At 45.0% G+C, this 23,024-nt stretch overlaps 1 protein-coding gene across 2 annotated transcripts in view; it reads right to left on the bottom strand.

Moving 5' to 3' along the window:
* PTBP2 (polypyrimidine tract binding protein 2) overlaps positions 1-23,024 on the bottom strand; it is a 220,129-nt gene that overhangs the window by 47,868 nt on the left and 149,237 nt on the right. For both annotated transcript variants that reach the window (XM_085601853.1, XM_085601852.1), the window contains exons 12-13: positions 18,784-19,000; positions 3,316-3,393 (exon numbers count right to left, since the gene is read on the bottom strand). In XM_085601853.1, the coding sequence (XP_085457979.1) occupies positions 3,316-3,393; positions 18,784-19,000 (295 nt within the window). The remainder of the gene's footprint in view (positions 1-3,315; positions 3,394-18,783; positions 19,001-23,024) is intronic.

Below are 23,024 nucleotides of genomic sequence, written 5' to 3'. Positions count from 1 at the left end.
GCCACATGTCAGCCCCTAGTAAATGGTACCCTAGGTACCCAGGGCCTTGTGACCAGGGAAGGCCTCTAAGGGCTGCAGCACTCATTGTGCCACCCTCAGAGGCCCTGTACCCTTACACACACACACTGCCCTTGCAGGCTGAGTGTCTGGGTGCAGGACAAAACAAAGAGTCGACATGGCACACATCACTGTGTACCATGCCCATCACCTACACTGCCAAGGCATATGTCAGCCTCTAGCTGGGTGCATTAAGCCTATGGTGTGGGCACAGGAGCAGGAGCCCTGTGCCCCTACAGTACCCGGGTCCATTCCTGGGCACTGTAAGTGCAGTGCTGTCATTTAAGAATACATGGTGCTGAGAGCTTGTCAAACACGAGCTCCACAGCACCATATTGGCAACACTGAAGCCTGGGAAGTTTGGTATCAAACTTCTCAGCACATTGAACCCACACTGATGCCAGTGTAGGATTTAATGTACTAAGCACCTACAGCTAACTTACAATCCACGTCTGCTCTGAGGCTGCCCAGGCTGCCACACAGCAGACACGTTGCTGGACCCCTGGGTGGGAGAGCCCCTGCTCTCCCGGGCCTGCAACAATGCACATCCTGGGAGAGGTGAGAAATCTCCTCCCCCAGGATGAGCAAAGGGAAGCTTCAAAGACATGCCGCCATTTGGAGTTTCCCCAGGCCACTGCAACCCCCCACTCTGGCGGGAAGCTTGGCCGGAAACCCCATACAAGGACAGGGGATGTGCCAGCCTGCCCACCCCACCCCTCAGGTGGGGGAGGCGAGGTGAAGCACATCTCCGGGCTCTCGCCATCTTGAAGATGGGAGGCCCTACCCTATCAGGATTAGGCTACTGCCCCCCTCCCACAGGAGAGAGGCAGGATAGGGGGTGTACCCACCCCAGGACAAGGACCCATTGGTCCCTGACCTTCACCTACCTGTAACGCCCCTAAATCTAGTATTTAGGGGCACCCTGAACCTTCCTTCCTTAGATTCCAGATAGAAAACGACAAGAAGAGCAAGAAGAACAAAGACCTGCCCTGCAGCTGCTAAAAAGAGAAGACACCAACTGCTTTGGCCCCAGCCCTACCGGCCTGTCGACTCTCGAACCTGCACCAGCGCGGCATCCCTCGTGGCCAGCAACCTCACCAACCCCGGAGGACCTGGCTACCTTTTAGCTCTAAGCCCCTGGGACTCCCACGAGTAGAGGCTCTACTCAAGAAACCTATTTGCTATCCCTGGCACCAATCCGGGACCGCGGACCCAACACACTCTGCACCAGCCAAGCCTGGCCAGTGCCGGAGTGGACAAAGACCCAGAGGACGACCCCACGGCGACTGACCCAGAGTCCGGCACCCAAGGACCCCCCTCGACATCCCGGAAGAAGCCTGCAGCCTCAGAACCAAGTGCCACCCCAGCCGCGATCAACCAGAGGGTAAGATTCCCGACGTCAAAAGGCACCCCTGCACCCGGCGCCCTGCGACCCCCTGTGCCCAATCCCGGGGTACCCACCTAACCTACAACTACCCAACTTACCTCTCGAAGTGGTGGTGGCACCTGAAACATCCTCGTCCCCGAGCCTGCAGCCTCTTTCCAAACCGGAACATTCCCATTGATTTCCATTGAGCGCCCTAAGGCTCAAAAGCACCCTGCACCCAGCCGCCCGAGTGGCCCTGGCAGTGCCCTCTCTACACTAACCTACTTCCCCACTTGCCCTAAGTGACCAGGAGCCCAGCTCCCACAGCCGCGTGGCTTGCCAGACAGCAGCCACCAACCAAGGCCCCCCTATCCCTCATAGGATAACATTGGGCCCAACTCTCTCTGCACCCGGCAGTCCTGAAACCGCTGAGGGTGAACCAACTGTACCTACCTGACACTGGGGGACCCCTGAGTCCATGCCCGGAATTTCAACACTACCAGTCGAGTACTTACCCTTAAACCGCTAATTTCATTTTCCTCATAGGGTAACATTGACTGGCTTTTTCTTCAAAAATATTCTAAGTGTGAACTTTTCAAAACTGCAAAAATTCACCAAAAATCAGCCAAGTGACAAAAACGAATTTACTCACCTGCTCCTAGGTGAGCTCCCAGTGCTGGATCTTGGTGCCCAGCCCTGACTCTGAAAAGTGTTCACAACTATACTTACCTCTAACTCATTTTTCTCCCATAGGAAACCATTGTCTGCTTTTCTGTGAAATTTCTTCTAAGATTCTACTTTTGCAAATTTGAAATATTCTTTTAAAATCGTACCATTTCTGCAAACGAAATTACTTACCTGCTTTTGATAAGGACCCCAGTCCTGGGTCTAGGCACCCAGTCCTGGATTACTAAAGTAACGATAAAGTACTCTACCTGCAATTTGAATTTCTTGCCATAGAGATCCATTGAATGTTTTCTGTGAAATATTTTCTAAGTGCTAACTTTTGAAATAGCTAAATATTATTTAAAAATCATTACAGTTATTAAGTCGACTTTCATCACTTGATTCTGCATACTGACCCCAGGCTGGTTCTAGGAGCCAGACCTGGAATTCCAAAAGTAATCTGAAAAGTAATTTATTACAAATAACCTGAATTTACCATTGAGCTCAATGCATTGTTATGTTTAGGAAATAGGATTGTTTATTGCAACCAACTGTGACCGTTTACACAAATGTATTGCTTAAAACAAAAGTATTTATATTCAACCTCTCATTCTGAGAAAGTATATTTTTACCCCCTTTGTGGTTCTAAAAATAAAACAAGTATATATTTTATATATACAAATCATTGGCCTAGAGTTCAGTTATTGAGTGTGTGAAACCATTTGCTGACTGAGTGTGTACAATAAATGCTTTACACTGTCCTCTGGTACTGCCTTACTGCTCGACCAAGCTACCACTTTTGAGAGTAAGGTCATACCTAACTTTGACCTCTATCAGCCTCTGGGGGACTGTGGACTCTGTACACCCTGTACCTATTAGGGAACAGTATATACAGAGCCACTTTCTCACAGTGGGCACCAAGCTGTTTTGTGTTACCAAGAAGAAATTTAGGCTAAAGTCATAATTAGCAAAGTCTCATAATGCAAAACAATTTTCTGAGATAAGGTGCAGTGTGAACGTTTAAGATATTTTATATAGCACTTTGCATCAGAACTGCTCCTTGTGCAACAGAGTTTCATTTCTACGTAATACACATGATTGTTTTTTACTGTTGTGGTAAGTGTTACAGAGCAAACTTTTTAACAATCTCTTCTGCTTCGAAGCAAAGAAGATGTCCAAGTATCTGTACTGGTAAAATATAAAAAAAGGTTAAAAAACATGCTTACTGGAAAAATTTAAATGCTTTCACAGTGCCGCCGGTGTTCGTAAAAAGTGTACGCAAGTCCTCTTCAGATACTGTAGTGCTGGAAAAAAGAATAAGAACATTAAGTCAAACACATGAACAAATGGAAAACTTAATTGGATTAGACATATACCAACAGTATACAAAGTAATTTTAAGCCAGAGTAAAAACACAAAACCATTTTAAGTAACCCATACATTTTGAGACTAACCATTCCGAAGCTGCAGCTTGCAAATATTAGAAAATTAGGTTCTCTTTAATCGCAAGCAAAATTCGAATAGGGAGTTAGTTACAAAGATTTGAGTCTTCCGAATACTCCTGAATTCTTCTCAAGTGGATGTAACTGAATCCTTAACACTGCCATTTTATGTAACACCTAGTTTGACCTAGCTTTGGGATAGAGCCTCCACGTGTTGTGGCCGATATACTATTCAGTTTTCACACACTATTTTAGGTTTAGCCTAGAGACAGAATGCGGTCTCACAAATCTCATGTATTAAAAAAAAAATCTTAAATAAAATTGCAAACACGTGCATGCATAGAGCTGTTTTACGTGAATTCTCTTTAGCCATTGGTCTATTCAATTCATGAACGTTTTGCTCCTGCCCATCACAACATACAACATTGGGTCAACACACTTCAGCTATCAGTTCTCTTGCGCTGAGAGTAATGAGATTTTCCATTATAGTACATGCACATATACCTAAACGGTGTTCCTTACTGCCAGGGGCTGGTCACCCAACACTTTACTTCCCCCTGCCTTTTTTATCCAATCAACCTTTATTTCTTTGGTCATCCTTGTGTCTTTAAACTATGCCTCTAGACAACAGAAATTCAAAATCATTAGTAACTTTACTTTTAGACAGAAGGAAACTGGTTATTTATCTGTAATAGTTTGAGCCAGATCCTCTTATAGATGCACATGCTGCACACTATTCCACCATTTAGTGATTGGATCTAGAATTTAGATTTTTTCCCCATAAGCCCACAATGCCCCCAATATGTGACCAGGATATTAGATTTGGTTTGCTCTTTTAACCAACATGTCCCAGTGAGGGTCACGAGAGACTAGGTAAATAAAACGTAACTGTTGCACCCAGCCTCAAGCTGCACAACTGCACAGGCAATAGTTAGACAATTTCAGAATTCACAACGGAGGCAACGTGTTGTCAAACTTTAGATGCTGAAGAAATACCCATCCTGGCTTTTTTCTGAAGCACGTTAGAATTCACATCTCATCCTGGGTAACCATGCGAATGTTCAGCTAATACATTTTGGGCAATATGCCCTTCATCGGAGGTAGCTGTAGTGTGAAACAAGCTATCATCAATCTTAAATGATTTCATGTCAATCAACAAAAATAAATGAACCATAAAACTATGGCATCCGTTAAGTAAATACACAAAACTCAAAAAATCAAACCAGCAAGGGCAACAGAATCTGTACTCCGTTTTAACCAAGGAATTGGGACCAAAAAATAAATGTTCAGCGCAAAATGTGTTAGTGTCTTACATGCAATGTCTCCCATGCAAAACAGTGTGCACGAAACCAGTCGTGAAAAAACAATAGAGATTATAAAATAGACTTACAATGCAACAGGTATATAATCTAAATCTCCAGTGTCTAAACACCGGAACGGGATGACTACTTCAGAAAACCAAGACGTGCGCGAAGGAAACCAATCCTAATTAAACCTATTGTATGCTCCAGGTGAAACCAATTAATTTAAAATATAATTTTAAGTTAAAACATGCATGTGACCACAAGCCTGGTCAGAGTTAACATGAAAGAACTATAAGCCTTCATAACGTGCATTATATACTCCCTTAAATACTTATACCGCAATAATACTCAAAATACATGATTAAATTAAAATATTCAGCGGCTATATGAAAGTAAAAGCTTCTCAAAAATACAGTCGGCCAATAACCATTAAAACAGTGGTAGTGAAAGTACACATTAAATCACATTACACATCAATTTAATTCAATTCAAAAGTTGACCTTGACATAACAAGAAACAGTTGTGTGGATTAATTCCTCGGTGTTTTAATGAAACGAAGATGGCTCCCACTGAAACTTAGAGCAACTCATTGTTCCTAAGTGGCCTCCGAGATGATATTTTACGAGTTTAATCAAATCCTAGTTCAGGGTGCAGACAATTGGCGGGAAAGCAATATAAAATATCAAAGCAAATAGAATGCCTGGATACTCTAGGTAAGAAACCTATTTCGTTTGCAGTTGGAAACTCTTCTAGATTCAAATGGCGTGCATTACATAGCATTAATCCTCTGTTTAAGAAGGTTTGAAGAGTGAATCGTGTCAAACACATGATGCAATACTGTCTGACCCACTTGAGACCGTTTTTGACACTGTGTATGTTAACAGTGCTTTGCGAAAGTAGCTTTTGAAGACCACGTGGCTGATGTACATATTGTGTGAAGCGAAGGTTAGCAATGAACACCAAAGCAGCTTCTTCCCCCCCCCCCCCCCCCCCCCCGAGTTAACGAGCTTTAGGTTTTCTCAACTCATTATTCGTTAAAGCATAGTATATTTGGATAGTTTCTACCATCAATCCTGATCTACTACCTTTTCTTACTGGAGTAAGGAAGACTGGGCAAAGACCAATGAAAAACATGATTCCACAATTTTGTCATCCAGTTTCGATATACATGTTTGGTGTTCAGTGCTAGTTCACTGAATCCAACACCACTGCTCACTAAAAACAGTAAAAAGATCTATAAAATTGATGCCACACAAACCTTTTATCAAATATACTGAAATCACTCTGGACTTGGTGTTTTAAAGACTTCTGGCAAACATGTGAAAAAGAAAAACCTCTGAATGCCACAAACAGCAGCAATGCATCTAGCTTTGCTCCATCAACTAGCAGAAAGTGTAGTTTGAAATGGGTAAACACGACCACATTTTTTAAAAAAGAACAGTAATTCAGATTGTAATTTGGCTTGAAATTATTTCTAGAATTCTTAATGAGATTCTAGGAATAGATCTGGGCAGCTGGAGGCAAATTTATACGTTCAATTGATCAAATATTTCAGATTAGCAGCAGTAGCAATTACAAGGACCTTGTGCCGTCAAGCCCTGCCAAAATGGTAAGTGGAAACATCTTACTCACGTTCTAAGCGTCCATGTGGCATTACAAGCCAGTCCAGATCGTGGATTTTCTATTAATCTGACAGGCAACTCAGTTATTGCGCCTTTTGAAAGAAAGGTACCGCTTAAAGAAGTTCAATTTATGCCAAGTAAGCTGTACACACTTGCATGTTTAAAGGAGAAACACAAGCAACAGAGCCATTTTATAAAGTGGGACTTGTGTCTTTTTTCACTTTGGTAAAGTTGAACAGTTAACGCCAAAGACTTTAGGAATGATACTAAGGGATTTAACTGGAAAAAAATTAAAATCATTAGTCTGCATGGATCTTTGTATTGTCACAAGAATGACTTGCTTAGTTTGAAATCTCTGCCTTTAAAACAGTTTAACCATGAAGCTAGCATCTTGTGCTTGGCTTGTCACACTGCAATGTCTCATACCTCACTACCTAGAAAGTGGTGCTAATCCGTGGCAATAGGTCGCCTATCCGAGGCTCTCCCAAAATAGGAATCCTATTTTTTAACCCTACGCCTAATTGACAGACGTCTGCCAAAACAGAATGCCCTTTTAAAGAGCCTACTAAAACAGTAATAGCCATTACTGCTTTGTTTTGTTATTAAAGAGTAAATCCTAGCCAAGTTTTGCTCAACACCACCTTGGAAAGTTGGAATAGTGCCTTGAGGGAAGTCAAAGGCATGATGCGATTAATGCAATGCTCATCAGCACGCAGTGCACTGCAAAACTACCCAGGTGAATCAATATTTTTGTTGATCTCATCTATTTATTTCAACGTAAGTGCAGCACCATTTGCACTTTATTGTACTTTGTGGTGTTACTGTAAGATGTGTGTTTATTAGAGTAGGTCAAGTTGCTAGCTTGATGGTTGTGTCACTTTTTTCTTGTGGGTCATTTATCCTCTGCCAGCCTGCCTCCCTATTCGCTGGCCCAGTCCCTTAACGCGGACGGGCTGGACAACGGAAACACTACGCAGGAATCACTGCACGCCTCCTGAAGAGACTACAGGCAATACAAAACTCAGTGGCCAGACACCGACCTCTACATATGAAACCACATCACACCCCAACTCAAGAAGCTACACTGGCTCCTGATCCAGAGGAGATGCCAGGTAATGAGGTTGACAAACGCATACAAAGCCCTGCACAACGAAGGATAAGCAGGGGTGTGAGCCCTGGTCAAACATCAACTACAATCCTTGTCAGGGGGAGGTACAAGCCAACCCAAAATTAACCTGTGCTCAACCCTCTGGTAGCTTGGCATAGCGCAGTCAGGCTTAACTTGGAAGCTACGTGTAAGGCATTTGTGAAACACTTCAAACAGTAATAACGTCAAAAACACCACCTAAAACGACAAATCTAATCAGTAAAACCCAAGATACGCAATTTTAAAGATTTTAGTATAAATAGAATCAAACCGCACAAAGCGCCAACCACAGATATCTGGTTACGCTGGACTGGGACGAAGTCACAAGTTCAGGCTGACCGCAATGGAGTGTGGGCCGGCTGCGGGGATCTTGTTAGGCTCGCTGAGGAACGTACCGTAAATTCTGGTTTGTGGAAGAATTGAGAGGATCCGCAAAGATGTGTTGTGTAGCCAAAATGATTTGTTGGTTCTGAGGTGCGGTGAGGATGCAATGCAACTTCCTGTGTCAACGAGTATCCCATTGACAAGGTCTTCGGATGTGAGGTGCTGTCATCGTTGAGGATCCAGTCTCCGAGGGCTTGCAATGTGAAGTCCGGCATTGAGGTTGCGTCGGGTCCAAGGAGCTACAAACCTACGATGTGGAGTCTGTCAGAGACTGCCGTTGATGAGGGGGCTTGCGCTGGGAATGCGTCGCACAGCGCCAGTTTTGAAGAGGTTGCGGACCGTGGAGGCGATGCGGGTCTTTGTGACGGGTGCAATCCACACAGCAGAGGAGTTAAAAAGTCTTTGAGCTCGGGTTTTCGCTGGGTAGCAGAGAAGATGAATTGGTTCTGCAGGATCAACAGACTGTGGGAGAGCAGCATCTTTGACTCACTTCAAAGGGTCCAGGACTGGGGTGGCACAACTTGGCAGGGTCGACTCACAAATGACTTTGTGCAGATGTAGAGTTGTTGGAAGGGTAAGTTACTTACCTGTAATCCTAGTTCTCTTCCAGGGGTATCCTCATCAAAGTCATAAGCACTGAATATTCCCGCCCATGTGCGGGGACCCCGGAAATAATAAAATTATATATGTAAAAAACATACATATATACAGCTCTGTATATGTATAAACATATATCATTTTTTCCAAGCAAATGCAGCTCCCATAAAAGGCTAGGCAATGTAAATATACACATCCAATAACACACATATATATATAAAGGTATAACAATACACCTAAATCTCTTTTTTTTTTTTTTTTAATGAGGTAAACACTCATGAGAAAGCAAAAAATAAAGAGAACAAACTGTGGAAAAACACAGATGTACAACACATTGCCAGCCTGCAGGCTGCATTGCAATATAATACCATAGAGACTAAAAAGCCCTGTACAGGTAAAAACTGGCACCGTGCCTTTAAGGCAGCCCTGACTTCCATATCCCATCATGCCTCAGGGGTGACAGTTAGGTCAGTTGTTCTTTGCGGGACCGTAGTCCTAAACACAAAGATATATCCTTTCCATAATGAATAATACACCTCTTCTCATTTGCCTGGGGAGGTGGGTGGGTTGCTTATGACTTTGATGAGGATACCCCTGGAAGAGAACTAGGATTACAGGTAAGTAACTTACCCTTCTCTTCCAGGGGATCCTCATCAATAGTCATAAGCACTGAATAGAGTAGCAAGCTCCCCTTCCACCAGCAGGCAAATGAAACTAAGGTTGTATCACCCATGGAGAAAAAGAATCATGAAAATGATTATGTTTGGAACAGATTCCTCAAGGAGGCTTGTCCTACTTGAGTGTCTGCTCTGGTGTCCGAATCCAGACAATAATGCCTGGTAAAAGTGTGGACAGATCTCCAAGTGGCTGCCTTGCAGATCTCGGAGAGTGGGACATTATTGAGAAAAGCCGCGGTAGCCGCTTTTCCTCTTGTCGAATGCGCTTTAGGGCGCGCCCCCAATGGTTTCTGAGCCAGTTGGTAGGCCAAAGTAATACTAGAAACAATCCACCTAGCAATGGAACGTTTGGATGCAGCAAAGCCCATACGGACAATCCCATAGTTCACAAACAATTGGTCAGATTTCCTGATATTCTTAGTCCTATCTAGGTAGAATTTTAGGACCCTTCTGACATCCAGAGAATGCAACGCCCTCTCTGCCGGAGAGGAGGGGTTGGGAAAAAAGGTTGGTAAGGAGATGGCTTGGTTTACATGAAACTCCGATACCACCTTGGGTAGGAACGAAGGGTGAGTTCTCATCACCACCCTATTTAGATGAAAAACAGTGTAGGGTTCTTTAGAACAGAGGGCCTGTATCTCACTGACCCTCCGTGCTGAAGTGATGGCTATTAAAAATGCTGTCTTCCATGTGAGGTGCTGTAGGGTAGCCTTATGAATAGGCTCAAAAGGCGAACCCATGAGCTTCGACAGAACCAAGTTTAGCTCCCAGGAAGGAGAGGGAGGTCTAACAGGGGGATAGACTTTGAGTCCTTGCAAGAAATCCTTCACTACCTGCACTTTAAAAAATGACTGCTGTGAAGGCGAACGCCTGTATGCTGTTATGGCTGCTAGGTGAACCTTTATGGATGAAAATTTCAACCCTGCCCTTGCTAAATGTAGAAGATAGGGCAAAATTACATCCTCCTGGCATTTAGTGGGATCATAATGATGCTGAGCACACCATATATAAAATCTTTTCCACTTACAGAAGTAGGAGTGTCTTGTCGAAGGCCTCCTGGCTTCCTTCAGTATGGACATACACTCTTGAGGGAGGTTCAGATGGCCATACTGGAGGACTTCAGGAGCCATGCTGTTAAGCTCAGCGAGGGAAGGCTGGGATGGTAAATCTTCCCCTGCATCTTGGATAACAAGTCCGGCCTGCACGGCAGCCGCTTGTGGGGGCGGATCGACATGTGTAGGAGATCCGTGTACCACCACTGCCTCGGCCAGTCCGGTGCTATGAGTATCATCTTGGCAGATGAATTCTGTAGCTTGGTCACCACCTTGGGAATTAGTGGGAGAGGCGGAAAAGCGTACACAAATGTCATTGACCAATTGATCAAAAGGGCATTCCCTAGGGATCCTGGTCGATGGTATCTTGAGGCGAAGCCTCGGCATTTTGTGTTTTGCTCGTCCGCGAAGAGGTCCACTTGCGGGCGCCCCCATTCCCCGAAGATGTCTTCTAACACTTCGTCGTTGATTACCCAGTCCTCTGGCTCTTGAAAATGCCGACTGAGCAAGTCTGCTTGCACGTTGAGTTCTCCTGGTAGGTGCACCGCTTTCAATGAGATGTTCCTTGCTAGGATCCAGTGCCACAGGGACTGAGCTTCCAGCGAGAGCGTTCTGGATCGAGTACCCCCCTGCTTGTTCAGGTAGTACATTGTGGTGGTATTGTCCGTCTGTACTAGAATGGTACTCGTCGTTATCGCAGGTAGGAACGCTTTGAGGGCTAGGTGGACCGCCCTGAGCTCCAGCATGTTGATGTGGTACAACTGCTCGCTGCTGGACCACCGTCCTTGAGTTTGCAGAGTCCCAAAATGCGCACCCCATCCCTGAAGGGATGCATCGGTGATTAAGGTCTGAGTTGGGGGCTCTTGATGGAAGGGGATCCCCACTTGCAGATTCCTTGGCTTCAGCCACCACTTGATTGACTGTTTGGCTGCAGAGGAGAGGCAAACCTTTTCTTCCCACAGGGAGTTCCTTTGATCCCATTTGTCCTCGAGATCTTGCTGGAGAGGACGCATCCTTAGCCTGGCATTGGGCACTAGGAAGATGCAGGATGCCATGGCCCCTAGCAGAGATGAGATTTGCCTTGCCGACGACAGATTGCTGGTCATAATCTGTCTGCCTTTTAGCATAATGGATGACTGTCTTTCCTCCGAAGGAAACACTTTTCCTACTACGGAGTCTATAGTTGCACCCAGGTAGTGGATCCTCTGCGTTGGTGAAAAATTGGACTTTTTGACATTCACTCTGAGACCCAACCTGCGACATAAGTTCAGGCATAGCGACAGCTGTGTCCGCACATTCTGTGGTGATGAGCCCTTTATTAGCCAGTCGTCTAGGTAGGGATAGACGAAGACTCCTGCGCGCCTCAGAGCAGCCGCTACTACTGCCACGCATTTTGTGAATACTCGAGGAGCTGACTTCAGGCCAAATGGGAGGACTTTGAACTGATAGTGAGCGTTGCCTACCACAAACCTGAGAAATTTTCGATGATTCCTTAGGATGGGAATATGGAAATATGCATCCTGAAGGTCCAGTGAACACATCCAATCGCCCATCCGGAGAAGAGGATATATTTGGTGGAGCGCCAGCATGCGAAATATTTCCTTTCTTATGTGCTTGTTCAGTATCCGTAGGTCTAAAATGGGTCTGAACTCCACCTTCACACTCCTCTTTTGGATGAGAAAATATCTGGAGTAAACTCCCTTTCCTCTCTGGTTTATGGGCACTTTCTCTATTGCAGATTTGAGTAGTAGCGTCGCTACCTCTTCTCTGAGCTGCTTTAGATGCTGGGATGACTTGACAGGAGGAATCGATGGGGGGTGACTTCTGAAACGAAGCGAGTACCCATGACGCAGTATATTGAGTACCCACTTGTCCTTTGTGATTGTCTGCCACTCTGGAAGATGATGCGCAACACTTCCTCCCACCGGAGCGGTGGACAGCATCGGAGGAAGCGGTTTCTCATTGCTTCCCCGGTGCTTTGTTTCCAGCATTAGACTGCCTGTTGTTACCTCGTCCCCTGGATGGCTTGCGGGACTGGTATTGCTGTTTCTTTTGACCTTGCTGGTCCTGGTTCTTTTGCCAATGAGGGGTTTGAACCCTCTGTTGGTAATTGCGCCTGTCATTTCCCTTGCGGCGTCGAAACTCTTTTCTCTTTTCAAGCCCGACTGCTTTCATGGTCTCCAGCTCTGCTTTCATACGGGCCATTTCCTCGTCTGCATGGGACCCAAAAAGAGAACTACCGGAGAAAGGCAGATTTAAAATTCTTGCCTGCGCTTCCGGTTTCAAGGCCGTCAATCTAAGCCAGGATGTTCTTCTGGCTGTGACTCCATGTGCATATTCATGCGCTGCCAGTGTTGCCCCATCCGCCGCTGCACTTATGATCTGGTTAGAAACCAGACTCCCCTCATGCAAAATCTCTTCAAAGTCCCGTCTGTCCTCTGATGGAACTTTTTCAATGAACCTCTGAAGAGAGTCCCATAGTGACCTATCATAGCGCCCCAGAAGCGCCGAGGCACTTGCCACCTTCAAGCTTGAGGATGCTGAGCCGCAAACTTTTCTCCCCCAGGAGTCTTGCGTTTTACTGTCCTTATCTGGTGGCACCGTTGAAGATCCAGCTACTGCATGCGTCTTTCTGGCAGCGGCGGTGATGACAGAGTCCGGTGGAGGATCTGTTTTAAGGAATAGCGGATCCTCCGGAGCTGGACGGTACTTTTTTAGAATTCTCGCCGGCGCCGTTTTGGTGGTTGCTGGCGTGAGAAAGATATCCATTACCGGTTGTAGCAAACCGGGGACTAATGGCAATAACGGGCGTGTCACTGTGCGTTCATGAAGAGTTTCAAAAATTATGGATGCGGTGGTCTCCTGAACCGGCATAGGGATACTTAATTTTGTAGCTCCTCTACACAACACTTCTTGAAATGTAGAAATATCATCTACCGGAGATACCCGAGAGGGTGGCGTCTCCGAGAGTGTCGGTGAATAATCCCTTTTGGATGATCTGGAAGAAGGGGAGGTAGAAGGGGTCCTACGGCGCCTTCTCTCTGATCTGGTCGACTCTCTTCTGAGGGAGGCAGACCTGGATCGCCTTCTTGGTGCTCGAGAGTGACTTCGGGATTCTCTTTCTCGAGATCTTGGTCTGATCGGTGTCGCTGGGAATACCACGCCCCTTATTCTTGTTAGCGATGCCTTTATTGTGTCTGTCATAGCAGGGTCCTGAGGCATCTCCCTTACGGGACTTTGAGGCACAGCATTGTCCTCCTCCTGCGAACTTTCTCTTGCAGGAACTGGAGATTGATGTACAAGCTCTGGTGATCCTGACCTTGAACCTGAGCCCTCTGATCCTGAAGGCGAGATAGAAATGATACGCGGTGACTCCGGAGCTGTATATATCAGTCTATGAGGAGATTTTCGCCTTGAGACTGGTCGAATCGTGAGGCGAATATGTGAAACCTCCTGCGTACCCTCAACAGAGGGCTGCCTCGACGGTGATAGGCCTATCACCGGAGATCTTTGACTCGAATCTTCGAGGCTCCGAGCTTCTTGTCTCGACGTCGAGATTATCTTCGACGGGGGCTTCATGTACCTCACCAAAGCTTTGGAGACCTGTGAGGACGGAGGCACCTGCCTCGACGTCGACTCCGACGGAGGCACCTGCCTCGACGTCGACTCCGACGGAGGCCTCTGCCTCGACGTCGACTCAGACGGAGGCTCCTGCCTCGACGTCGGCCCTGACGGAGGCGTCTGCCTCGACGTCACTCCTGACGGAGACTTTTGTCTCGACGTCGAATGCTCCGACGACGTCGAAAGCCTCTTCGCCGTCGAACGATGTTTCCTCGACGGCGATCTTGATGGCGATCTTGGTCTCGACGTCGACTGTGGAGATCGCCTACGTACTTCTCGCGACGTCGAATGATGTCTCGCCGACCTCGACGTCGAACGATGTCTTTCTTTCGACGACGAACGATATCTCTGTGCAGACGTCGATCGATCTTTTCTTGACGTCGACAGATGCTTCTTCGACGTTGAACTGTGGCGCCGAGACCTCGACGCCGAGCTTTTAGACGCCGTCGACGTCGAACGCATCCGCTTCGACGCTGAATCTAAAGTCGACGACGATTTTCTCTTTGCAGCATGACTTCCCCTTGACTCCTCACCTCTCCGCGACGATCCCGCCGCTGGAGTCTTCGACGCCGAGCCCGACGTCGATGGGGAGCAAACAGGGACCAACTGCTTCGACGTCGACCGTTCTGCTAGGCCATACAGCCTAATCCTCTCCCTCTCCTTTAAAGTCCTTTTGGAAAGGTCTTCACAATGACGACATGTTGCTGGAGAGTGAGAGTCCGGCAGACAGATGATACACACCTCATGTGTGTCTGACGCAGCCTTCTTTTTTCCACAAGATGGGCATGGAACAAATAAAGAAGGCATTTTTCTGACAAAACGGCTGAAAAATCAGTCAGAAAAACACAGGATACTGACTTCCTCACAGAAGTTGTAAGAAGAAGCCCAAAAAAAATCTTAAAGTTGTAATAATTCTTGACTAAAGAGTCAAAAAAGAAGAGAGCTGAATTCCAGGGTCCTGACTGAAGGAGCCGGAAAGAACAACTGACCTAACTGTCACCCCTGAGGCATGATGGGATATGGAAGTCAGGGCTGCCTTAAAGGCACGGTGCCAGTTTTTACCTGTACAGGGCTTTTTAGTCTCTATGGTATTATATTGCAATGCAGCCTGCAGGCTGGCAATGTGTTGTACATCTGTGTTTTTCCACAGTTTGTTCTCTTTATTTTTTGCTTTCTCATGAGTGTTTACCTCATTAAAAAAAAAAAAAAAAAAAAAGAGATTTAGGTGTATTGTTATACCTTTATATATATATATATATATATGTGTGTTATTGGATGTGTATATTTACATTGCCTAGCCTTTTATGGGAGCTGCATTTGCTTGGAAAAAATGATATATGTTTATACATATACAGAGCTGTATATATGTATGTTTTTTACATATATAATTTTATTATTTCCGGGGTCCCCGCACATGGGCGGGAATATTCAGTGCTTATGACTATTGATGAGGATCCCCTGGAAGAGAAGCCTGTTATGTCCCTGAGGCTTCAGATCAGGAGACCAACCAACTAGCCCTTGGAGCCACTCTGGGGTTCTGTGTTCAAGAGATGCAGGTCCAGTCCTTCTCACCCAGGCAAGAGGGCATCAGGTCAGCACAGCAAAGCAGCAGTCAAGCAGAGTGGCCGTCCTTTCAGCAGCACAACAGCCCTTCCTGGCAAAGTTTCCACAGGTCCAAAAGTGTACTAAAGAGTTGGTGTCTGGGGTCCAGTATTTAAATGCAGTTCTTTTGAAGTGGGGAAAGCTTCTAGAGGCATGCCTTTGAAGTGCACATGTGCCCTGCCTTCTATGGCAAAGCTCCAGATTGGCTACAGGGGGTATATGAAGCCCCTTGTGAGGAGGCAGGACACAGCGTATTCAAGTGTAAGTGGGGCAGTGCCCAGCTCCCCCCCCCCAAACTACCAGTGATGGCAGCTCATATGCCTCGAACATAGGATTTTTCATTACAATTCCAAAGACACCAAACATGAACTGGTTACCTGCTTTCAGTAGTTTATTAAAATGTAATAAGGTAACTCCACTGAAAAATGAATTTAGGAGTTTCTAACAAGAAGGACATGTAAAACGTAAGAGTGCTTTTTAAAAACAATGCTCCCTGCCATCTGAACTGTCCAGGGCCTACCCTAGGGGTGACCGGTATTAAACAAGTAGGTTTAAGTTTGTCAAAAGGTTTATTTTGCCAGGTCAACATGGAAGTTTACAACTGCACATAGGGCTGCAATGGCAGACCTGAGATGTTTAAAGTGCTACGAAGGTGGGTGGCACTATCAGTGCTGCAGGTTCCTTTGCTGATTCAGTCGGGTAAAAACTGAAGATCACCTTTTAGAACCTAAATATTCCTTTGTAGACATAATTATCAAATACAATCATTCACAATGGTGAACAAAACTATATGCAACACACCCACAACAAATTACAATAAGTAAATATTCAATTGAATTTTTTTATCTAATGAGGCTCTTCACACAATACAAGCTGACAAAAATGACACAAAAAACAAGGACATCAAAAAAATAATTCAGTAAGTGACTGATGTGATAATAGGTGAGACAAATAACATTTCAAATTCAAACACAACAAAAAATTATCCGTCCTGCTCTGGCCTTCCACTATAACACGCAATGTATTTATTTCATGGTTGTAGTGAACCTGGACATGAGCCTCTTTGCACCTCCGGCTTGAAACCCGATACTCTGAGCCAAGCATGTCTTCTTAATATTGTCCCTGTGCAAACTGCCTGCTGGCAGTATCTGCTGCATTGAGTGTGGACTTAAGGCAGTTATTAGCAATGTCCTTTCTTTCCAGCATTACTGCCTTGGCCCTCTAGAAGTATTCCTCTGGAAGTGCTTCGTGAGGCACTCATTCCTTGCATGGCTTTTGTCCATAACGGTTTAGGAGAGCGTTGGAGCCAGCAATTTGAGCTAGCAATTCTCAATTTGGTGGCTGCTTCTCTCTCCATCTTTATCTCCCAAGTCAAGTCTTACTTTTTTCTGGTGACAGCCCCTTGGATGTGGGAGCACTTTCTTTTCTTAGAGGTCATCGCTATAATTGAATCCACTGAAGCATGTGCCTTAATGTATTTAGGATAATGATAGGAAGCTCTGTTCTTTTCCACTCTTGGTGTTACAGACCTCGCACTGGCGGGCTCGAGAAAAGCCTCCTTTCCTTGGTCAGAGTTGCTAGGGAGCATGGGCGGGTATCGGTTTCCCTTTCGCGAGGGCATTCATGTTTAAAGGAGGAAACATGAATCCTCCTTTTCTTTCTCAAGCTGCACCCCATATGTTTTTGCAGCCCTCTCAATGAGGCTGTTGTAGAGAAATAGGTCATCTGGTGGAGTTGGCCTCAAAGCTTAGCTGCCCACCCCTTCACCGGAGACTCTGTTGAGATCCTGCAATGTCTCCATGCTATACTGGTAGTCTTTAGCTTTGGCTGTCAAAGGCTTTGCAGGAATACGGAATCCCTCTGTGGAGTCCAACTCCTCCTTCCTCTGCAGGTGGGCGGAAATTTCAGCCTCAAGCCTTCTTTTCTTGCTCTGGATCGCTTTCTGTTCAGTGTTGGTTTCTATTTAGGCATCCATGGGTCTTCGGTCTCCGTGGCTTTGCCCCTCACTACTTCTTGATAGTTCTGTCGAGGGTTATGATGGTGTCTTGCCCCCATCGATGTGCTTTGGTCGGGATCTGTTTGGCTCTTTCGGTTTTGGCTGCTCTTCGGTCAGCAAGTTCTTCGAAGCAGAGGATGCCTTTTGGGACTTATTTTCTGAGGACTTCGCATCAGTGGTTTATTTACATTTGACTTCTTTTCAGCATCCTACGCTGCCCTTTTCGACACTTTCTTTACGGCATCAGCGGCATAGACCTCGATGTCAGACTCCGCTACACAAGTTGCTTCGGCCGCCTCAAAGTTCTCTTCCTAGTCTCTGAAAAAGCAGAGGTCCTTGAGCAATACCTGCACCTTCTGAGTGCTGGCCATTGTGTAGTGCTCTAGCCTCAGTCGTACCTTGAGTCTCTTGGGTACAAACTCTGCGCAAGCCTTACAGTCTTCGTCCCTGTGGTCTTTCAGGAGACAAAGGCAGAACTTAGGAAGGGGTGTTTTCCATTACCCTTATCTGCCTCTCCCTTCATTCGCCAGCCATGTGGTTGATTCCGGTGGGGTCCCCCATTGGAATAGAGATGAATACCCTTATCTGTTCATCGCACTTTGGTAATTTTTTTATTCTTGTCCCACAAATCCTTCAGAGCTCCTACGTCGTGCTTCCAGACCCAAGAACAGAAGAAAAAAAATATCTGAAGATGGCAACTACACATTAAGGGACATCTGACATCACACAGGGGATTGCAATACCACCAAAAGGTGTGAACCCTCAGCAAGTTCTAATAGCCGTCAAAAGTATTTTTTGTGTTTTGTTTCTCAACTCTTTGTTTATGCCCATAGCTTCAATGGCTCGATTTCTATTTTCATGCAGTCCAACTCCATCATTAAGTATTAACTGTGAATGAAAGATTCATATTCTGTTCCTAGAACTTGGCCTTTAGGCCAACCAAAAAAAGCCATTCATTGCAGTTCAAACCTTGACAATACCCATAAGTTGCTAGGTCAGAAGAATCCACAGCTGCACACATTTGCTAGTTGAAGGCTCACATTCCCTTTGTGCACGACCTCCTGGTAATCAATCCTGCTCCCCCCCCCCCCCCCCCAAGATAATGTGCATGGACAAGGCAATTCTAACGGAGGTTCCGCAGGTGAAGTTAAAATGCTAAAATGAAAGGTATGAATGCTCTTCTTTTTTACCAACTTTGCATTAATCACACCTGCAAACAATCAATTGGAGTTAACATTATAGATGCTTACGGAATATTGGATAGATGAAGAGTTGCAGAGGGAGGAAATATATTCAGGAAATTCTTTGAGCCAGGTTTCTTGAAGCGATGTAGAGGAGAATTTCCAAAATCTTTTGTGAGCCCTTGGTCATCAAGACCCTCTCGAGGAAGCTGCACTGTCTGATGCTTGGAGAGAGTTACTCGAATGATCTTTCCATACATTTTTTGACCATTAAGATGACTCATTGCTGTAAGACAAAAAAATAAAAAAAAATCAGTATCTACAAGACCCTAACCACAATACATTACCATTCTCAAACACTTGCTCCAGAAACAGTACCGTTTGTAAAGTTCACACTTCCTTTAAAAAAAAAAAAAATTCCACCAGGAAGGGAATTTCCGGTAAACAATTTGTCGCTTGGCCCATATTGTTGGATGAAACCAATAGAATAGCAGAGTTGCAAACCACAGTCAATTAGCAACATTGAACCTAAAAGTTCAGCTCATTGCCATTTAAGGTTTTTGTGTCAAATTTCAGAACAGATCTTATATCAACTGTACATATTCGACAGGAAGGATACAGGAGGATAAAATCTAGTTACACCATGCCCCTTATTTAGTGACAAAAGAGAAGCTGGAATTCCACATCTACACTATTATTTTTTTTACATCTGATGCTGAATGGAACCTCATTCTTGTAGTGCACTACAACAATCTGCCACCAGTGTGCAGTCTCAATGCAATCAAATAGATTCCAGTGTGAACTACAGATGTGACAGACTCTTGCCTATTGGTTGCAAGGCTACATTATACATAACCAACCACAGAGGTTTAATCATAGAGTCTATGTCCCTCATAAAACAATATTTTACAATGAATGGTACGCAACGATGGAGGCCAATTTACTTCTCAACATTAAAGTAAACATTCTCATGCTGCTGTGCAAACTATACCCTAGTGCATCTGCAATTAGGAGGATTGTTTAAGGAATAAAATTAAACAGTGCAAAAGGTAAATGTGTATTGTTCTTTGATCAAATTTAGCAATCCAGTCACAAATTCTAAAGTTTTTGGAGTGCTCACTCACCCACCCCTTTGTCAACATTTTTTATGTTAGAGTACATTAGCCTTGAGAACATACGTATTCATCAGGACTAAAACCATCCACACATCAACCTTAATGGCTTCTCTACAGACCCTTTTCCTGCAAAGCTGCTAGAAAGTAGTGACATGTCTGATGTCTTATAAAGGGAGAACCCAAGTTTTAGTCTACATACGGTATCAAATCTGTATACCCACCCAGCGCCATTGGACACGATGCCAATTGGCCTCCCTCCCCAAATAGTTGTATGGATGTGAGCCACACAATTCTTCATGTACTAGACATGCATGTATGTAACCATGTCATACACAGTTGCACTACAAAAATAAGCAGTCTATTCAGTAGCAGATTAGATTATGGTTTTAGGCTGAGCTTACACAAACTGTCACTTAGCACTTCACCAGTATTCACCAATGATAGAAGGCTAAAGTCATAAGAGTCTACAAATTCATGGATGTGACTAATATAGATCTAAGTAGGGTTACAGACCAGACAGACTCACCAAAAACCAATTAGACGTATTTGCCAACACTCCAACATTGGCTGCCAAACACAGAACTAGTGTCATGCATCAAAATGGTTACTTACCAGTAGGTGTAATTTTGCAGCTTGAAGAATTTTCTCGATTCACATGCTAGTGTTCGGGCCCCAATCTCTCCTCGTAGCAGTCTCTCTCCCCCCCCCCCCTCCCTTTTTTTTTGTGGTTCGACTTAACACCACTTGAGGCTTAGTCCAGCCTCTTACTGACATCAAATGCCAGTCCCGGAAGCCTCTGCATGTTGTCTCCATCTTCAGATTGTCTTTTTGAACGACTAACATTTTAGTGTTCTGTAGGCTTCCTCTTGACTTTTACTTTATTTATGCTCTTGTTTACTTTGTCCCAAATACATATCCTGGTGAGGTGGGTGGGTCGCATGTGAATCCAGAAAATTCTTCAACCTGCAAAACTACACCTACTGGTAAGTAACCATTCCGTTTTGCAGCATGCATCTTTTCTGGCTTCACATGATATGCAACAATTTCATTTTGGTTTCTTTCTTGTGGTGGGTGAGTTGCAGAGGAGGTTGAGCATGTGAATAAATGCCTCAGTACTGTCCCACCGGTCCTTCCTTGTTCACTAGGACGTCGATGCAGTAGTGTTTCATGAACGTATGGACTGGGGACAGTGTGGCTGCAATGCATGTCGCTCAGAGAGAAGCTAGCCAGGAAAGGTAAGGTGGCTCCCTTTTTTCTTGTTGTGTGCTCTTAGCCTAGTCTATCTGGAAGCCAGGTATTTGTGATATCTGAATTGTCTGGGCTATCCATCTTGCGATGTGGTTTTGGTAACCGGTGTCCCTTTGTTATTGTATGCACATGATTCAAAGAATTGTTTTCCCTTCCTGAGAAGGTTTCTCTCTCTCCAGGTAGTACATTATTGAACTGCGGTATCCAGTGCATGTAATGCTCTTTAAGTTGGAGTCTTTTGCCATTGAAAAAAGCTAGGTACATAGATTGTTTAATTTATGTAGAAATGTGATATGATCTTTGGCAGAAAGCGTGGGCTGGCACTTATAACTATCCTGCCTGTGTATTTACAGGTATGGCTCCTGTTTAGTGAGTATCTGAAGCTCACTTACCCTGCAAAGCGTTAGTGTGATAAATTTTATGGTAGATCAATGGAGTTGCACAAACAGTAAGTACCAAGTTTAGGTTCCACAGGGGCATTGATACACTCCTTGGCGGGGCTATCCTCTTGGCCCCTTATAGGGACAGTGATTACTGGTGTAGTGAAGAAGCTTCTTCCTAGGTGTCCCCTTGTGTAGGCCACTATCGCTGCCAAATGTAATTTTGGTGACAAGGAGTTTAGGCCAATGTCTAGATGGAGTGTGAGGCATCAGATAACTGCGGTCAGTTGTGTTCTGTCCTGAAAGAGGCTCGATTTCTGGCATCACCTTGTGTGTCTACTTGGCCATTTAACATTTCCTCGTAGTCTGCCTTCTCGCATCTCCGTAGGCTTCCATAGCTATCTATTGGAGTCCCAAGTGCCCAAATTCTATGTCCTCAGGAGCCATGCAGCAAATATCAGGTTTGGTTCTTGGTGGAGGACTCTTCCCCCTTGCAAGGAAAGCAGGTCAGGTAATGATGGCAGTCTATGTATGTTGTTGTGTGCAATCTATCAGTTCTGAGAACTAGGTTGGTCTTGCCCACTGGGGGAGAGGAGTATGAATGCCATTTGTGACGGTTTTCACTTGTTGATCACTAATGGCAAAAGTGAGATCTGGAGAAAAGCATATGCAGATTTCCCTGACCAGTATATCAACTGTCCGTTCACAAGGGCGTGGATGTGTGGGTGTCTAGATGCAAAAAGACTGGCATTTTGCATTCTTTGGTGTTGCAAACCATTTTATTTCTTGTGTCCCCCATCTATGAAACCAGTTTGACTACCGTTTTATTCAGTTCCCACTTGTGTGAGGCAGATGTTTGTCGGCAGAGTTTGTCCCCTCCACGTTGTCTACACCTGGTAGATAAATTGTAAATATTATCCATCTCTGGGTGGCCCATCTCCATGTTTTTTTGTGTTTGTTTTGAACATTTTTGCTGTATTGTCAGTCTGAACTTGACCACACAATTGTTTCTGAAGGGCTTTAAAGGTTAGGAATACCGTTTTTGGTTTCAGTACTTTTATGCGCTATATCTTTGAGCTTCCCCATGCCATGTGAGAATCATCAGTTAATGGTCATTGTCAGAGTTGGCAACATGAAAGACCTTCCTATTTCTATCTTTTCAGCTCGTTCTGGTCATTTGCTCTTTTACTTTCTGCATGAAAACAACTAGATCCTCCCAGCTCCCTGTCGCTTGTGACTATTGGCTCTAGATCCACTCTTGGATCAGTCTTATGTGTAGTCTTGCAAGCGGGATAAGTAGTATGCAGGAGGCAATCACCGGCAGCAACTTCTTTACTGAAAGATATCGACCATTCTGGAATCAGCGGGCTTCCTGCGTTAGCGAGTATCCTCTTTTCGCATGGGGAAGGATCTCACCTGTGTTGTATTGATTTTCCCTTTCAGGGAGATCTTCTCTCTTCTGGGGTCAGCGACCTTTGTTCTTATGGTTTACGAATCCAGTCTACGGGGTTTTAGGTCAACACCAGGCAAGGTTCAAATTAGTACCAAGAGTGCACCACCAGCGGCG

This window comes from Triturus cristatus, chromosome 4_2, assembly GCF_964204655.1.
Source record: "Triturus cristatus chromosome 4_2, aTriCri1.1, whole genome shotgun sequence".
Taxonomy (NCBI): Eukaryota; Metazoa; Chordata; class Amphibia; order Caudata; family Salamandridae; genus Triturus; species Triturus cristatus.
Note: the sequence above shows the minus strand (reverse complement) of the source record. Positions and strands in the feature narration are given on the sequence as shown.